The following is a 20,606-nucleotide window of genomic DNA, read 5'->3' as shown; positions in this document are numbered from 1 at the left end:
TGTAAACCAGCTTCTTCCTCTCTTTCTCGCCTTTCTTTCTCTTTTCTTTGGGTGAGGTTGACTTCTCTTTGTGTCATGTCATCTGGTTTAGTTGTTGGCATTGTTGCCTTACATTTTCTTCAAAAATTGCGCAAGCTTTGCGGAAATTTAACAGTAAATCAACTTGCCGCAGTCTGCACCTAAAAGTTGCCCATAAATTATATGTATATGGTATAAACATGGTATATATCCATATGAATAGTCCAGTGTTTTGATACTGTCAAAAGTCAAAGCTGAAACCGCCAAATGATCAGTATGTGGTTAGCAAAACAAAACATAAATAATACAAAGCAAACTCTGCGATAGAAATGAAGTTGCGATTGTAAGACTATGAAATACTCTAGAACTTGGTAAGACAAGCCTTTAGCTTGATTTGTTTGGAGTTGTGTTGTTTTTCGAGCAATGTTTTGTGTACTTTTACAGTAAGGTAAATTTTTTCTGTTAATTAACTGTGATGAAAAATAATATGAATTTCCGAAAATTCTTCTCCCAGTTAAATTTTAGCTGAATTAAGATAAAAAAGCCTTTGTTATTAAATTATTTTGCAGGAAGAACTTTTATTTGTTTAAAAAATTTTTATTTAATTTTAAGAAATAGTTAAAAAGAAGATAAAGATTAAGAATTATAGAATTTATAAAAATAATATAGAAAGGTTCAAACTTTTTTTTAGTATCAAAATAATTCATAAACTTATTGTCGCTTCTGTTGCTCTTTGTTTTAGTGACACTTTTTTATTAGACTTTGTAATAAATTCTTGAATTGTTTTTACACTTTTATTCAAATGTTATCTAGAGTTCTTGTATAATTTAAGCTGGAGCTCCGCTAAAATATTAAATCTATTTCTTTGTGTGGTTAAGTTACCCTACACTTTGTTTTAAAGGCACTTGGCATTTTATAGAGCAACAATTATCTCATACAACAACTTATTCTTTTTGCCTGTTGTAGGGTATGAAAATAAGCTGAAATGGAAACCCGCAAAAGGAAAAACACTTTGGCACAGACAAAATTAAAGCAAACGCCAATTTATTTGTGGCTTGTGTTCTATGGGCTGCGTTCCCAAAGATAAAAACGTGACCGCGAAAACATAAAATATAAACAAAAAAAAAAAAAAAAAAGGGAAAAAAACTGAAGCGAGCCAAATGAAAATGAGAGGCGACAGACGACGATTCGTCGGTTGCTTTAATAGGCCGCGCTTAGCATAAAAAGCAAAAGGAGAAATGCAAAAGAAACACGGAGAGAGAGAGTGAAAAAATGTGGCATACTTTGTGGCGTTTGTCAGCTGCAAGTGGCGCCATAAATCAGACAAGCGACTGGCAGACCACAAACAAAAGTCAAGTCAAAGGCGAAGACGCAACTTGAAAGCAATTTTAGTTTTAATGTGACCAGTTTTGGCTGGAAACGGGGAACCCCCTAGCACATTGTGGCTAAAAGCAAGAGGCGAAAACGCGTTGCGAATTATTGATGCCTCATCGCTGATTGCTTTGCGTTTACGCCATTTGACACAAGTGCTGTTCCCATTTCCCATTTCCCAATTTCGTTGGCTTCCTGGCTAAATCCTACTCCAATCCCTGCCAATCCCTGAATATACGGTACGCTCTTGAGCATAACTAAGTGAAGTTATTTGGTATTTCTAGCATGTACCCGAACCACACACACACACACACACACACACACACACACACATATACACACAGACACCCTGACAATACCAATAGACGTCTCCCCTGCCCCTTGCAGTATGTTGTTATTACTGTTGTTTTTTTTCTTTCTGTTTTCACGTATTTCTTGCTTGTAAGTGTTTGGGCCAAAAAATATCAGTGCACACATTGTCAGTATCTCAATTTAAGGACTGGGCTCAAAGTTTCCCCTAATATCACATTGAATTTCTTCTTTTTTCATTGTGCTCGCTGCTCGCATTAGAGAGTTTTTTTTTCTTTTGGTATCTGTTCACAAAATATGGCAAAACAATAAACGTTACAACAATTGCGACTGCTTCTAATCGCAACGAGCCGTTTAAAATGTTTGACAGCTTGTCCTAAATGCTTTGCGTGGTTCACTAATGGCAACACCCAAAATCTGGGCATATCCAGCTTTAAATTTCACACAGATTTGGTAATTGTTTGGAATTTCTTGTTAAGAAATAAGAAAATAGCGATGATAAGCAGTACCTTTATACTATATACATTTTTTAGCAACTCTTTGTTTTATCCTAAAAGAATGTTTTAATATATACTACATTTTGTTTTTAAAGTATGCTTTATTTTAAAATAACTTTTGTTTTGGCAACTGTGAAATTTTCTAATAAGAAATTCCTTGCGCCTTGTCATTTGGACTTCACCTAAAAGTATGCTCATATTTTTTGTGATTAGATATTTGCTACAAAAATTTAAAAAATTTGACGTAATACCAACCAAAAAATAAAAAAAACAAAAACAAAAGAATGGAACGAGAAACAAACACAACTCGTTTTTGGTAACAGCCGCATCAAAATTCGCCCAGCTTTGGGCTATTAATTTAGTTTATGGCTGTCGCAAGTTTTGCATAAGCCCGACGTCGATGTCCTTGAACAGCGTAATGAACTTTTGGACACTAAATGCCAACAAACGATGGATGAGAAGGAAGGTAACAGGGCGGAAAATCTTTTCAATTGCAAATGTTGTTCCATAAAAGCGAAAAGTAAGTCATAATTTAATATTAACCACAGCTCGGTGGCCAAATGCTTAAAGCCCAGAGCTCGAACACTGAAGCCCAAAGCAGTGCAACGTGTGTCTCCCCTAGTTGATGTTTTGTTGTTTTTGTGCGGCCAAGCCGCATACGCAGTGCCCTCCACAATCAGTGTGCAGGGGAGTTCACATTTAGCAGCATTATGGGTCGCATGCATTATATTTACGAGTATGTTTATGTTTATGTTGATTATTAATATTCATACAAACACATTCATGCATTGAGCGTGGAACAAACAAACATTTAAATGATTTTTATGCCTGCGCACAGAAGTATGCTATGCTTTTTTCCATCCACCATTCAAGTTTAATGTTTTGTGCAAAGAACTTTGCATACAAAATAAAAACAACAAGAACAAACGCACATATGCGTGCATGTATCTGTGGTTGTGTGTGTGTGTGTGTGTGTGTGTGTGTGTGTGTGTGTGTGTGTGTGTGTGTGAGTCACAGAATGTAATAAAAGTTCATTTTATTTATTTGCTGCTGTCCTCGGACTCAACCACATACCCAACTCCACGTGGGGTAAATGCTACTTGCGCTTTTTATGGTTCCCTTTCGACTTTCGCCCTTTCCATTATATCTAGTTTTATAGCTTGCGGGTGATAATTCAATTAGCTGCATCTGATAAGTCAAATTTATGGACCAGGTTCGAACATTCACCTGAGCTGCCAGTGGGTTGACATTATCTTTTATTATTCCATTTTATTATTGCTTTCTCACTTTAAGCTTTTTGTTAATTTATTTTATTTATTTATTTCTTATAATTTTCATGCACTTCGACAGTCTTGAATTTAACTCGATTCGACTTATAACTTATTTAATATTATGTGATATCTTATTCCAAAGTTAAAGAGCAAATATGGAATTTAAATTTATGTCCTGGTTGTCATTCGATTATTGCTATATTTAAATTATTAAATATTTGTTATTTTACATATTTGTGATGTTATCCCAAATGTTTCAATACAGCTTTTAGTGCTCCTGCCCTGAAGATGATCCACATTGAGACCCAACCCAAGATTCTTACAACACAGTTGAAAACAACTCAGCACACAATTCTGAAAATCCCCATTCTGGCAAATTATAATGCATTGCGGCCTTGGTATTCTATCGAAATCCTTTAAGGCAATTCACAAAAGGCCATCGTACATATAGAGAGCCATTGGCATCGGGTCGTTTAGTTGTAAATAGTGGCTGGATCCCAGCACAGGATGGCCATTTGGCGATGCCTTTTTGCGTAATATTTATAATTTATGGAGGTTTTTCGCAACATTGCTTGGGTTGCCGCCTTCCTTTGCTGACCCTCTCTTCCTCAGCCAGCTGCTGCTTTGGCCGTTGTTTATAATTTTCAAAGGTATTTTTGTTCGATGCTCGCAACGTAGGTTTATTAAGTAAATTGTTTCCGTTACTTTACGGATTTCCTTTGAAATGGTCTGCGGACTGAGCAGCCGTTGTTTGAAGTGGACTCTGTTGACTCCTGACTGTCCCAAACACAATGAATAAACGACTTAAAAAGGGCGAAAAAATAATAATACCATACAGGAAGTCGAGTCGAGATGACTTTGCCTTGTCCAAGTCGACAGTCGCCAGTAAATGTTCATTAAAGTGATTTTCACTGCCAACCAAATTTATGTGTCAATGAATTTGGCCAAGCTACGCCTTTGACATCAATTTTCAGCCATTGCTGAAAATTGAATTCGCCGGACAAAGAGTCAGGCAGTCAGCGAGTCAGTCTGTCAGTTTGTCATTCGGCCACTCTGCAGTTGTCGTCGCCATTTAGCTCGTAATTTTTATAGCCCGTTAGGCCTCATTTGGTCACGAAGCTCTGTCGAGTATTTATTGTGATTCTCCCCTTGTTTTTGTCGCATTTATTGTTGAATGTACATAGTATATATTTATACAATTTTCATAGGCTGTCGTCATACAGCTTAAACTATGTATCTCAAGGTCAATATGTGATCTTTTACCCTATTTTAAAACCGGTATTGGGTATATAGGTTTTCTCATTTATAAATAACTCTATACTTTAATTTTTAGATAATGAAGAGATAATGCCCAACACATTGGGGTTATCATTGAACTATGTAACAAATAATAGCACATGCAATAAATAGACTATAAAATTTATTAATTATTTTAGGCAATTGCGTTTGTGGGTTTGGCCTAGCTCTGATTAAAATAAAGCACATTTTTATAAATAATAATTGTTTTGATTATATTTTCCAGCTATATTTATCCGCAGTAATTGACTAACCACTTACTCATTTCACTTATTTTGAACTTTACTCGCACGTTTTTATTTTATGCTGCTGCCAAAGATACTTTTATGATTTTGCCTAATGTGTATAAAACATAATACAGAACATACCACAGCAAAATACAGGGTATAACCTAGTCGGCTATTGCTTGCGATTTTTGTTTCCGTTTGTGAGCTGCTTTATGACTGCAGCAGTACTCGATTTATAGATAATTTTTGGAGATGCGTGGCTGACACTCTGACTGTCTGGCAGGCTGACAGCATTTGCAGCAATACTTATTGCTTTTCATAGCATGCTTTTAGGTGGTAAATAAATAAACTTAGTGTCTGAATTTTGTCGCAATTACCAAGCATACATTTGTGCATGTGTTTTGCTCGTATGCTTGGTTTTAGACCAGCCAGATGTGGACATTAAGTCTCCAAATAATTTATATGTTCTGCAATATATGCTGCCTGTTCTTGCATAATGTTAAGAACTTGTTAAGAGTGGTGCTCTAACACAGCAAATCCATTTAACAAACTGATAAATTTTTGATGTCACACATAACTTGAGATAACTATCTAAATCTTGTTATGTCAAAAGCTGGCATAAGAGTCGTTTGAACAATAATTTGCACTTTTGATATATGTATAATAATTTTAATGTTAAAGGACGAGTAGCGTGTTAATAAGTCATCTATTAAGTAATAACAAATATATAAATATATATATAAACAAAAATATACAAGCGGAAACTAGATGGCGCAAGTGCTGCTTTAATTGCTTTCTTTTCCTATCATTCTTTATTTTATTCGATAACTTTTAATTTTTTTTAAAGGATTCTAACAATTTATCAGAATATATATACCAAATTTTAACTAAACCTCTGCAACGATTTCTGTGTTTTAAGTCTAAGCATTGGACTTATACAAAAAAAAACAATGTAGTTGTCTTTAGTTAATCAAAAATTACTTTTCTAAGGCTTAAACAAAACTTGTTATAGTTATCTGCAGATTACAGCGCAACTAAAAGCCTACAGCACATCTTTTCCACTAAAATTTGAATTTATTTTGGTAAGCAAAAAACGATGTTGGCCAGCAAAATGCAAATACGAAAAAAACAGCAAAATGTGGCTTCTTCCAGTAGGGCGTCCAATGGCCTTGTTAAATGGGGGAATGGGAGAACTAAGCTCTATTGTTTGCAAATTATTTGTATTCATGTTTTGTCTCGTTTGCCTTAGTCAGTGCCTTGGTGGTGAGCCTCAAGTAACTTCCGTTTGCCGGCACATAATCTACGTCATTTCCGTTTTAAATTATTTACATAGAAAATATGGCAAGCTCACGTAAGTTGGCGGCCTCCTTGTTGGATGGAATGTCCTGAGCTCAGCGCTTCTTCAATTGTTTGCTCAATTGTTGAGATTTTTTGTTTTGTTTTTTTTTTTCATCATTTTTTGGTTATGGTTTGCTCATCCCTCAGATTTCTTTGTTAGTTGCATAGTCGCTTTAGGCTCGGACTCTGACTTGACTGGCCAATGATATGCTCAAGTGGCCCAGTCGTCTTATATTGCGCATTTGCGTTCTCTTTAGGCCATCATTTTTCTTCTTTTGGCTCTTTATTGTGTTTGCATTGTAAGTGTTTTGTTTTTGTTTTCGTTGCGGTTGGCATTGCAATTTTTTGGATTTTGCGCTTTTTCAGCTTTCGGCATTTGCTGTTTTCCGGTGCTTTTGGCCGTAATTGAATTATACGCTTGCATGCCCGTCATTTGCTTAGCCCTCAACTCCCTTTACCACTGACTGACTGACCAACAGATTCCTACAGCACGAAATAAAACTCTAGAGCGCAGCTTAAATATTTGCCCAATATTTTGGGCCCATCATTTGCATTGGGTTCTTGTATAAAACTTTTCTCTTTTTCCTTTTTTTCTCCAATTATTTTTGTTGTTGCTCTTTGGCGGGTTTCGAAAGTATTAAAATGAATTTTATATAATTTATGCAGATTGCGATAGGAAGCGTATGAAAAAGGCGTATAATTGCTTATGCTCTGGACCATATTCAGTTATCGCAAAAGTTTTTTAGCAATTAGTTTCCATTTGTTATTTGCAATTTCCATAAAAAATCGGTATATATAACAATAAGCAAAACCATTGATTTACTAATTGTACGTTACTAGAATGTCTGTAATTTCATCTATATTTCTATTTATATGATCTCTGCACGTTAGTCAAAGTGAATTAGATACACTTTGCGAGTTTATTAATAATTCACGATAACTTTATGAATTTAGGGTAATTTTCTGTAAGTTTATTTATAATTCCGCAGTTCATTTGTGTATAATTTGCCTATTATAAACATGCATAAATATAAGCTTAATTGCGCAAATTGAATTTTTTTTTCCTATTTAATACAATATGGCACTTAGTTTCAAGAGCGTCATTTATAAGCCACAAATAAATTATTTTTAATACTTTAATAAGAATGAAAATTGAATAAAAATTATTCAGTTAATCAGCAACAGTATAACGTATATTTTTATTTATTTTCCTTTTGTGTGTTTATTTTTCTGAATGAATTATTTCGAGATTAAGCGCAAATTTATGATTAAATGCCTTAAACATGTCACAATAGCACAACTATTGTTCTATTTATGAGAGCATGAGATTCCAATACTTTTATATAATTATATAAGCTTCTTTATTTAATAATGATTTTTATTTGTTGGATTATTATTTATGAGCATAGACAACCCTTTTGATCAGTTCATTGGGCATCAGTTTTCTTTATTGAGGTCTGTCAAATGTAAATTTGAGACAAGCGAGTTATTTTCCCTTTGAGACAATGGAAAATCGAGATACATAAAAGACACTTGTGACATTTAACTATGCTACAAAAAAATAAAATGATTAATGTATGGAAACTTGTGTGCTTATAGAAGCGTACGCCTTGTAGTCCTTTCACATTTGAATTCCTCTGCAAATAGATTCACAGATATATGGAAAATATCAAACGGAAATTGGTCAAGTTGAAAGAAAATTTAATTTTATGAAATCAATTTTCATTAGGCGCTTAAATGGGCTTGGGTTGCTTTCCTTACAGTCGTTAAAAATTCTTTGTTGCTTACTCACAACGATTTCACACACATGTATGCTGGAAATATATTTGAATGTGAGTGTGGTAGAATATACGTTAGCTGACCGCGTCCAGGCAGTCGTTAAAATGCAGTTTAGAAAAACCCCAATGCCACCAAAGACAAAGTGCCTGATAACGAGCGCCCTAGACATTTTCTATTTGGCCCCCAGCTTTGGCATTTTTTAGCAACATCCTCCTTTTTTCTTGTTGTTGTTGCTCTTTTTTTTATGACCCATTTTTATACTATAATAAAATTCATAGCGCCTGCATATAAAATCAACTTACTGACCAACACTCGTATGGCTAAGCTCTAGTTGCACTGAACACTGGGACGAGATATAGGTTAAAAGAACTTCATAGTATTCGTAATTCTTAGCAAATTGCCAACCAAAATTAACAGGAATACAGATTTCTTAATATTTTAAGTAATATCGAAAATATTAAAAAAAATTGATATATATTTAGAGTTTATAATATTAAGTGGTATTGTTGTCAAATTCGTTTTACATAAATATTTCTTTAATGTTTATTAGGTTTGACTCAAATTCTTAGTATACTAGACACAGTGTGCTGTTGCAACGTGTTGTGGCATTTTTATTTTACTTTTATATACTTTTTACGTATTTATTTATATTTTGTTGCTGGCAGCTGTTGGGACACAATTTGATTTCCATCGGCTTAGCGCTAGGATTTTCTTAATGCTTTTGTTTGGCTTGCCCTGTTTTCCTAACGTTATTTTTCTTTAGCTATTTTTGTGTATGTGTATATGTGTGTTTTTTGGGTGCATTTTTGGCCATTTAAGCCATTTATGAGTGCGGCTTTATTTTGATAAGTTGATTTACCTGGTAGCAACCTAAATAACTTTCTACTTTTGCCATTTAAATACCATTCAATTTGCTGTTCTTACATCAATGCTGTATTTATATTAAATAAAATAAAATTAATTTTGTGGCAGATTTGAGCAGAATTTAGCACAAAGGGAGTAATTGGTGAGTTTTTAGGCGTAATCAAGCGTAATATCGTATAAAATATTTAAATTCTATTTGTGCAACATATACATTTACAAAAACAGCTATGTGCGTTTAGGTACGCGTGTGTGTGTTAATAGGTATATGTGTGTAAGTGGTGAAAATCTACCGCAATTAGACGACAAATCGTTTTGAGGCCAACACTTTGGAATATCTATCTCACGGTCTAGTTGTGACGTCAGCTTGCTTGATGCCTTGGTGTTTGTGTTTGCCATTGTATGCGTGTGCGTGTGTGTGTGTGTGTGTGTGTGTGTGTGTGTAGAGGCATTAAAGCATGAAATTAATGCACAAGGCATAGCAAATAGCCTTAAGGACATGCGTGCCAACGAGGGATCACAACAACAGGAGCGCAACCCAATCCAACACAACACACAACACACAACACACACACAAACACCTAAGGGAGCCAAGACGCATTAATTTACATGAAGAGCACTGAAGCCAAGCAGCAACCGCAGCCTAATAAAAATTGCCCGAAAAGTATATTTTTATTTTAGCTCTGATATGCCGCTTTTTGTGTGTTGGCAAATTTAATTTGAGCCACACATGGCGTATGTGCAATTTAATTACAGAGCGAACAGACGCTAAAAATCTGCATGAATATTATAGAATGCTGAAATTTAGCTTTGAGCTTTATTTTACTTTACTTGCCGTTTTTCTTTCAAGTTTTAGTCTAAAATTTGTCTCACAATGTTAGACACTCCGAAAATGTTCACTTAAAGTACCTTTAAGCCTTTTTAAGCTTTGACTTACATACATTAATTTGTATATATAGTAAGCATATACTCACACACAAACTCATTGGAACATTTACTTTAATTCGTTACGCTTCCTTTCTGTATCATTAACGAGGCAGACAATAAGCTAGAGATGGTATCGTGAGCGTGAGTCCGGGAATGGGGCTAAGAAATTCACTTTCTAATTTAAGCCATTTATCTTTTAACTATTTTACTTTAGTTTATAGTGAAACATACAAAATCAAAGGTTGTTAATTAGATAATTATTTTGTTATTTATTTTTATAACATCAACGCTATATTTTAAAAAGACAAGTCAATCAGAAAATCGTCAGCTGTGAGAAGGTCACTTCGTATTTAATAAAAAGTACCAACATTACTAAATATAGTAAATGCGAAAATGTATGTGGTGTTGGGAGCATGCTGTAAGCAGAGTTTGACTACTTATACTAATTTCTCCTCAACATATTTTGTATTTATTGGGGAAAAGTTAGATCAAGTGGAACTTTTGCTGGCCAGTTATGTCTTGTAATTGCTCTTCAATAAGAACCTTCAGTTTGAATTTCGGCAAGTCTCTGCAAAAATGTTGAAGTATTTTTAAACAATTTTGAAACTCAGCTCAACTATTTCCACTTAATGGCCGTTAGCAACATTTCAGTTTAGTTTCTATTACCATTATTTTTATTATTTTTTGTGGCTATTTTATTCTCTTCTATTTTATTTTGTACATCCATGACGTATACTTGACATTGTTGGCTGGCAAAAGTTTCAATGGAGTGCAAAGCACAGTTTGGTTATGTAAATAGAGCATGATATGGTTTTTTGTGTGGTTATGCAAATGTGGTTAAGGGTTTCTTTTCTCTCTGCGTAAATTGTTGCATGGTCAAGTGAAAATCAAATTTAATTCAAATCGGCTAAAAGTAGAATGTGGTTTTTACTCGCATTCATTTCAACTTACAACGCTTAGTAGCTCGGCTATTAATTTAGTCAATATAAAGAAACATGTATGGAAGTATTTAAAGGCAACCCTTGATTGAAAAACTCCACAAGTAATAAATAATAATGTATGCTGCCAACTCTTAAGAACAAAAAAGCCACTATGCAAGCCAATTTTCTCACTGCAACACTCACTTTATAACTGTTCAGCGAATAACCTATAGATTGCATAAGATTAAATACTCTTGCATGCATTTTTCATGCCAGTTATGCGATAAGGGTTCGACTTGTGCAACAATATACAAATTTTCTATTTTTTTGTGCACAGTTTCAAAAATTTCCTTCATTAATGCCAAAGTTGTATTTAAAGCTGAACTGATAGTTGGCCGATTTGATCAAAATTTGGTAAATAATAAAAAAAGAACTAATGTTTTGTTAATTAATTAGAATAATTTAAAAAAAACTATTCAAAGTAAAGAAACAATTTATTTTATACACAATTCATTATAAAACTGTAATACCCTTCGTGAGTATATAAAAACTAACAGAAAGTGCAAACAAATGAAATAAAAAAAGTGAGAGAGGGACAGTAAACGAAGACACATCTACATATATATATATATATATATATATTTATTTGCATAATACCCAAGCGTACCTGGTTGACATTAAGTTGCCAGCTGAAGCCTGTGAGTGGAACAGCTTTAAGCGGCTTTTCGACTGGCCAACTTGGTAGGCGTCAGCCTGCGATCTCCTTGGCCATAACTCATTTCAGCGACTTTTGATTGTGTGACTCAAAAGGGGGAATTAAGAGGGGTAAGGGGAAGCACAGGAGCTTACAATAAATCACAGCTGCGATGCTTGGCCATTGTCAAATTAGCTACCTGTTAAATGTTCGCATTTTCATTCAGTTGCCTTCATTTTCGCACTTAAGTAATTTTATGCCCCTTTCGTATGTTTTTTGTTTTGTTTATCTTAATAAATATTTAAGCAGACTGCTTTGTATGCGTACTGAGTATATGAAAAGTGAGTGTGTGCAGGTGTGAATCTCTGTTTCTCTGTTTGCGATTATTTGGATTTCACACTCTCTCAAAAATATATTCGTACAATACATACATACTACCTGTCAGCTTTGTCGAGGATTTTACTGGGCACCCTGTCATGCATATTTTATTGTATCGAATTCCACAGAATTCAGTCTCTCTTTGAGTTTTTCTATTTTGAGTGACCTGATTGCTGCACTTTATTCTTTTAAAATATTTAGTATGCTAAATGTGGGAGATATTTGAGTGATCCAAACTTAATAAAGTTAAGTTCAGTCTTTAGAAAAACACTTCTTTCCCTGTTTACTGGGCATTTAACTAAGTAAATATTAATCTCTATATTTGCTATTTGAGCGAGCACTTAAGTATTTTAGTGATGACCCAAATTTTTTGTTAGAAAATTTTATTTAGTTTTATCATAATTTTTAAAACATAACTAAAGCTTAAGCTAGAAATTTTAAAGTAAAGCTTTTAATATATTCAAGATTTTTTATTATTAAATATGTAATTATGAAAAAAACAATATTTTAATTTCTTAAGAAACATTGTAGGTATCCCTTAATTCAATTTAAAGAAAATATATTATATTTTTTCCCATTAAGATTTTCTTTGCTTAATTGAATTTATTATTTCGTTTTTTTCAGTCATTAATTGCATTTTTTCTAGCTTTTAGAAAGTTAAGAATGTTTTTTTTTTATGGATTTCTATCAAATTGTTTGCTTTTACTCTTTTTTTCATTTCTATCAAACTTTCGAGCGTTAATCTTAAGCTCTTAGAATACTCCTCTAAAAAATGTCAATTGAAGATAATGCTTAACGTAATTTTTCCTTAAAATTCCATTTAAATAATCGGTTCGTTTAATGAAAAAAAAAATGGCACACAGCACCTAAAAACAATTTGTTTAAATTCTCTTTAGGCCAACGTTTGTACAACGAGCAAAAAGGAAAAGGACAATGAAAACTGTAAAAAATGTTAGACTGAAACAATAGAAAAGCGAAACAGGACACAGCTAATTAATTCCACTTGACCTTTTTGGCATTTGGTTGCCTTGAAAAATCAGTTAGCAAAGAGCATTAAAGCCATATTGACTGAAAATCAGACACATTTGGGTCCAAAATGTAATGAATTTTGTGCCCTTCATGGTCATAGACAAATTTTGAGGGCTTTATAAGAAGTATTTTGATTTAACCTTTTAATTTTTGATTTGAGAATAAATAAAATGTTAGGGCAACAATTCATAGAAAATAATTTAAAGTGCAGCGTTGCTATTTGAATTATATTTAAAAGAATAGGTATAAGTTTTCCCAAAGATTTGTTCTTACCGTTTTCGATTAGTTTCCCTACTCACTTTGTGCAGATTTTTATTAATTTCCATAGCTATTATCACTAGGTAGCATTAAATTAATTTTGTTGCGACAACCTGAGACCGCATTGACCTCATTTTCACCTTTGTTTTGCTGTTGGTCATTTTGGACATATCTTGGCCACATAATCTGAGCATTAGTTGCCATTGCCACACAACGAATACAATATGAACACAAATAAATACAAATACTACTCTCACTCAAACGTACGAGCGCAAACAAATCCCGGTTTGCTTATTATTTTTAGTAAATTATGAAAACGATAAGCCTAATAGCCTGGGGTCCTGTCTAAGTTCAGCGTCGAGCAAGGACATGTGTTGCCAGCAACCAGGCGGCTAGGGAGATAACGATGCCAAGTAAAATCAAATGGCATGAAAATGTTAGCATAGCTTTAGGCGTTTGGCTTCGACTAAGCTGCGAATATGTATGTATATGTGCATGTGTGTGAGTCGACGCCATTTTGTTTAATGTGCCAGCTGGCGACCACCAACGCCACATGCCAACGATTATCTAAAAGACATTAACGTCGTCGCAGTTACGTCGAATGTAATGGACTACAAGGCGTAGCATACTTTTCAGCGCTCTCCATTCACAGTCAGGATATCTGCATGTCGGCATGCAAATGTCCTGTTTTTCTTAGCAAATTCACACGTGTTCGTTATATGCAGATTGTTGCACTCTTTATTTTCTTGCCGCCAGCTTGTTTTGATACTCTTGATAAGGGTATATAAAATATATTACAGAATAAGAATATGCAATAATTGGCTGCATTACAAACGTTTGAAAATTCCAACGACTTGTGGAGAACTGTGATTGATTAATAATTTATATACTTAGTCTTTAATGACTATAACTTATGGTGTGTTAAATTTTATTATTCAAACATTATATATTGTAAAAAAATATTTTTTGTTATCAAGATGCTGAAATTAAGTTGAATCAGTTAAAAATGAATTGTCATCAGATATATAAAATTTTTTATATTTGGCTTATATTTAGTCCTTATGGAATAAAAATTTGATTAAAAAGATATAAAAAAGAAAATATAAAATTAAATAATTATAGTATTTTGCTAATTTAAACTACACTCTCTGACAAAAAAAAAAAAATGTATAAAAAAATTATTAAATAAATATTATTTAATATATGTCGGATATTTATCAAACTTAATTGTAAATAATTATTTTATTTAAGTGCATATTATTAATATCGACAGTAGAAGTAACTAAGAATATCAAACTAAGTATTTACTAAGAATACCAAAGTTATTGAGAAATATAGTGAAACTAAAAGTTGTTTACTATTTAAAGGCATGACAATACGCCCTGGACAGGTTTACATTGTGATTAAAAATATAATTGTATATAAATGTAAATTTTTCTAAGGGTGATAGTGAATAAAAAAATTATAACTAATCGACTAGTAATAATAAGTAATATTAACATTTATCATAAAATGTCACTTGTATTTGTATTTGACATGGAAAGGGTATTCAAACTTCGTTAATTATAGTGCGGTTTTTTTTTTGCTATCTCTGTTAATTATTTCGAATGGCCACATGGTTGAGTTTCTCTGTAGACTGTTAGAATACGTGCTGTATTCTGTTTGAAATCATTTAGTATTATTTTGCATTGCAACATTTTGTGGCAATTCGCAACAGTTTTAATTTGATTCGGTCGCGCCGCGTTGAGTCGATTCGTGTTTGCCGCATTTTGCTAGCTTTCATTTTATTCAAGTCTGTTGTTTTACCCCTACCTACCTACCACGTCTCTTTTCCCATTTACGTACTATGTTGCTGCTTTTGCTTGTTATTGCCGCTGTTTGTGTTGCAATTTGTCATAGTTGGCTTTGGCGTGAACTTTTGTACAAGTCTTTTATATCCATTGGCACGCACGAACGTTGACAATCTGAATCTGTGTCCAGACTTTTTAATATCACAAAGTGTTAAAAAAATAGATACAGGACTTTCTGTAGTGACAATTATAAACTTGGTTAATTGACTTTTTAGCTATGTTTGAGTCCGAGCTGGCATTGATAGTATGATAATTTTTTACGTACTTGCGGCCGAGTAATTACAAGTTAATTATACATAAGGAGAGTTATTTTTCCAATTTGACATTTTAAGTCAAAGTGTTGAAAAACTAAACATTAAAGTCTGCCTTAGAACTAGATTATAGAAATACAATGACAACAATAACAAACATAATTTTCCATCGGTAAATTTTCCGTGTTGTGTTTGTAAACATAAAGTTTGATCCCTTTTCTCTAAGGAATCTTCTTAAGTCTCAAATCAAGTTAATTTTTAAATTAATTAATAACTCAAGAAGAAATAATAAAATGAAAATAAATGTCCAATGTAAACATCTAAAAAATTTTGAAGGCTTAAAGTCTTACTATAAATTATATAAAATATTTAATTTATGTATCCTCCTAATTCCCACAGCTAAAACAAACATAATAAATTAAAATTGAACATAGTTCAATATTGTCTATATTGTAAAAGCCTGTAGCTATTTTTTTCAATTTGAAATCTAATTACAATTTGTTAACCTATTATTTAACTTTGCGGCATATGGATAATTATTTTACCGCTGCTTGTTGTTATTAAAATATTTTGTAATTTTCATAATTTCACACACAACAATTTGAAGTGTAAATTTGCCACGTCCACTTGCGGCAGCTCCATTTTAACTCAGGGTATTTTATTTACAGGGGCGCAGCTTAACATTTCGGTGTCGTGAACAAAAAAATGTACCTTTGTTTTGCATTGATTCTCATAATCTTAAAAGAAATACTCAAAAAGAAGATTTTACTAGCTTACTACATTTTTGAAAGTAATTCAGCTGAATCGCTTATGTCCTAAAGCGACAGATGGGGCAGAGGATGAGTTTAAGTAAAATACAAAGTTAAGATAAATCAGGTCAAGAAGTTTCAATACTCAATTTAATTAGTAGTTTCAAATAACAAAAAAATAAACCTTAGCACGGGTCAAATTGCCCCTTTTGTCTCCCCAGCTCCGCCCCTGCCCATTTATACGCAGTTTTGACACTGACTGTAATTTTGGCTGTAATTGCATTTTGGTGTACAAAGTTCGTACTACGAACATAAAATCATAAGCATAAATAACACAAATTTACGCATAGATACACATACATGCAGCCGAGCGACCATAAACACAAACAAGATGGGGGGAGGGAAGTTGTAAAATATCAGTAGTTATAGTACGTAAGTATTTTAGTACTTTAGTATTTCTGTGTTTTCTGTATATTGATATGAAAGTAATGTTGCCGTTGATTGGTAAAGCTAACAATGCAGTGTCCTTAAAATAAACCACACTGACGACTAGAGATTCTACGATCAGGATTTTGTCACAAAACTAAGAATTTTTATCAAGCAAATTAGTCGAGAACATGATATTGTTAAGGTAAGAAAACACATATAGATTTTAATAACATTTTAAATAAGACCAACTTTTCTTTGGTCCTTACTATTCTTGTATTTTTAAGACCACACATATATGAATAAGAAGAAATGTTTTTTTATAGATCGAACAGTTTAAAATACTCAAGACAGTAAATTAAAAAATAGGTCAGGTCTTACATTTAAAATATAATTATTGTTGATTTACTTTAATATATATACATTTCGAACCCGCTCTTGTTTAAAAACTGAAATAGTGACTCTAACCAGAGCAAAGGGTCTATTTCAGCTTTAACTTGTTTACATTAAATTTTACTGAGATTTACTGCATTTTATAAAACCTGCAGTTTAGTCTGAGCAGTGTCTGCGGTTGACCTTAATAAGAAAAAAAATTTTAAACTGATACTAGCGACGGCCCCAGTTTCCATGATTACTATCAATATATACCTCCAGCTGAATAAACAACCAAATTTCCTAATCCAAATATAAAGTTTAATGTGTCTCTATAAATATAGTTATGTCAATCAATCAAGCAAGTTATGCTCCAATTTAAAATATACTTATAAATACAAAGTGTTTTTTGTTGCAAATTCACAACAACCTGTGCAAACAAAGCGAATTATATGGAATGACTATAAAAACTGTGGAAACCGGAGTAAAGTTATCATTCATCAACTGATTTTGTTAATATGAAAGCCATAACAATAGCATTGGGATGTGTTCTCTTGGCCACTTGCCTATCCTACTTGCCAGGAACCGACGGGCAGGCGTGCACAGCACCTGACACTCCAGCTGGATGCACAGATTGCACTGACCCTCTCAATGTGTTATCCCCCGACTGTCTCACGACAACCGTGGCCCCCGACACAACTGTTGCTGTTGATACAACGGTTGCTGGTGACACCACGGTTGCCGGAGAAACAACAACTGCCTCCTCCTCAGACACGACGACTCCAGCCACCAGCGGAGGCACGAAGAAGAAGAAGAAGACGATTAAGTTCAAGATCGTGAGGAAACCTGGCAAGAAGGTCATCCGTAGACGTCGCAAGGGAGGCAAAAAGGATTGGCTGTTAAATAAGTTTCAATATCCAACAACCAACAAGCCGGATACTGGATGCACAGAATGCACCAGTTCAAGTCCTTAAAACCAAACCAAAATAGATGATCAACGATTTACGAATATCGATAAAATATAGAGGAACAACTTTATAATTATACTTAGACCTTAGAACTTGTTAAACTGTGCACTTTAATTAAATATATTAAATGAAATAAGCTTGATTGCTCTTCTACTTGTATAACATACAGTGTTCAATAGTCGTTCAGCTCACACAAAGTATTAACAAACAATTTTAGGATACGCAGCACCCGTTGAGCTTTTCTAGAGGAGTCTGTATGATGAAGTCAGTATTTGCAGTAAATATCGGGCATACTAAGCAGACAATAAACTGATAGTCGTATACGTTACGTTACCTGCCCCCGGCTAACATCGCTAGCGGATAACTGAAAGCTCAGGCGGCATCATTGTCCCGTTTTTCTTCGAAAACGAATCAGGAGCCACCGGCTGCAAGGCCTCCCGAGGCAGCCATATGAATGAAGTGGTCGTCTACAAATAAACCGCAATGTTGGGGCTATTCAATAAAAAAAAAATATTTAATAGCATCCACCCGTTTTTTTACAGTTATTTTAAAAAACAGCTTTTTCTTGTGCCACCCTGTATTATATTATTATAATTAACACAAATTATACTACGTTAATATAACATTTACCATACATTGATATAACATGTTTAACTTAAATTATATTATGTTATTATAACATTAATATTACAATTGAACCTGCTGTTACCCCCACCCCTCCAGATGGTTTGAAGGTCGAAACTAATTTGCTTAACATCTTTGTTGTTCATTATCTGATCGCAATGAAATCATAAAGATGGTAGTCTATACGCATGCTGAATCGTCTACCTATTAAATTGGCCTTGAAATTGGATATTTTACTTTTGTTTCGGGTTTAAGAATATTCCATAGAAAAATTTGAGTGCCGAATTATTACACTAGTTTAATATTGCATTAGAGAAGTTTATTCATGAAAATATAAGAAGTGCTATTGTTTTTACACTTTAATTACGCGAGCAAAGTGAGCAGTGGGCGAAGCCTCCTTGTAATTTATTTAATAAATAAACTACTGTGGACGGTAGGAAAAATTTTAGTCTGGGTGACTTTAAGTTAATAAACATTCCCCTATTTTTCCGTTCTTCAGCAATTAATTCACTTGTGCTCATCTTGGACTGAATTGCTTGCAAAGTTACCTTACAACCAAACATTCTTCAGCTAATCCTTATTCACGCCAGAGGGCATGATAACTTATTGTATTTGAAGTCCAAAAAATGTAATTACTATATTATAGTCTTACATGCTACAGAATGGACAACAATCTACGACCTTCTGATCATATACCGATCGAAAGGTATGGCTTTAACTAAGACAAGCGCATAGAAGGATTTCTTTATGTCTGCTTTTATGCGTTTCACATCCTTTAAAGGGACATAAAAATATTTAACACGGTGATAGTCTTAAGGTAGTGAGATCTTTGAGAGTAAAGAGTTTTAAAATCGAACTAATTTAACCCATATACAAAAATTGTTCAGTATTTAAGCTTTAAGTGGGTCAACATCAAAGTATCAATGTATGCTATTTAATAACCTACTCAACATCCGTGTGATCCAGATTTTGCCAGCAGAGTTGACACAGTTTTAAGCAAATATCTTATATCACAAGCTGAAAAAACATTAATATTCCGAATTCCAAATTTATAGACAAACAAATAGTCTAGAAATTTTCTGTTTGCCATACGAGTACCTCCATTTATTGTTCATAGTTTAACACACTAAGTCCCATGCTCCATTTTTCTATTTTCGTACACAAATCCACTAACTTATTTGATACGCGAATTTTGAAACAGCTGGACAAACTGACTTGATCTTAAACACTTGCTATAAATGACGTTGAAAACGGAGGAAAGGTATCATTCATCAACTGATTTTGTTAATATGCAAGCCATAACAATAGCATTGGGATGTGTCCTCTTGGCCACTTGCCTATCCTACTTGCCAGGAACCGACGGGCAGGCGTGCACAGCACCTGACACTCCAGCTGGATGCACAGATTGCACTGACCCTCTCAATGTGTTATCCCCCGACTGTCTCACGACAACCGTGGCCCCCGACACAACTGTTGCTGTTGATACAACGGTTGCTGGTGACACCACGGTTGCCGGAGAAACAACAACTGCCTCCTCCTCAGACACGACGACTCCAGCCACCAGCGGAGGCACGAAGAAGAAGAAGACGATTAAGTTCAAGATCGTGAGGAAACCTGGCAAGAAGGTCATCCGTAGACGTCGCAAGGGAGGCAAGAAGGATTGGCTGTTAAATAAGTTTCAATATCCAACAACCAACAAGCCGGATACTGGATGCACAGAATGCACCAGTTCAAGTCCTTAAAACCAAACCAAAATAGATGATCAACGATTAACGAATATCGATAAAATATAGAGGAACAACTTTATAATTATACTTAGACCTTAGAACTTGTTAAACTGTGCACTATTAAAGTTATTAAATATATTATATATATATATATATATATATGAAATTAACCTTGATTGCTCTTCTTACTTGTATAACATACAGTGTTCAATAATCGTACAGCTCACACAAAGTATTAACAAACAATTTTAGGATACACAACACCCGTTGAGCTTTTCTATAGGAGTCTGTATGATGAATTAATAAGCTTATATCCTCATAAGCTAATATTCTCATAGACGTTACTTATAGAGTAAGTTAAAGGGATAATTCCTATAGCCATTGCCGCTTGTATCTAAAAATGTAGTTGTGACACTGCTGTGTAATATGTACCATATCATGTATTGTAACTTTGTAAAACGTTATG

General features: G+C 33.8%; 2 protein-coding genes across 2 annotated transcripts; both read left to right on the top strand.

The window, feature by feature from the left end:
• The first annotated feature begins 17,339 nt into the window (after window positions 1–17,339).
• LOC117781264 lies at window positions 17,340–17,795 on the top strand. Its single transcript, XM_034618018.1, has one exon. The coding sequence runs from the start codon at window positions 17,340–17,342 to the stop codon at window positions 17,793–17,795; it is 456 nt and encodes a 151-aa protein (XP_034473909.1).
• Window positions 17,796–19,702: 1,907 nt separating this feature from the next.
• On the top strand, window positions 19,703–20,155 carry LOC117781263. The gene has a single exon (XM_034618017.1). The coding sequence runs from the start codon at window positions 19,703–19,705 to the stop codon at window positions 20,153–20,155; it is 453 nt and encodes a 150-aa protein (XP_034473908.1).
• The last annotated feature ends 451 nt before the right edge of the window (window positions 20,156–20,606 follow it).

This window comes from Drosophila innubila (genome assembly GCF_004354385.1).
Source record: "Drosophila innubila isolate TH190305 chromosome 2L unlocalized genomic scaffold, UK_Dinn_1.0 4_B_2L, whole genome shotgun sequence".
NCBI classification, from domain to species: domain Eukaryota; kingdom Metazoa; phylum Arthropoda; class Insecta; order Diptera; family Drosophilidae; genus Drosophila; species Drosophila innubila.
This window is presented reverse-complemented; position numbering and strand designations above follow the sequence as displayed.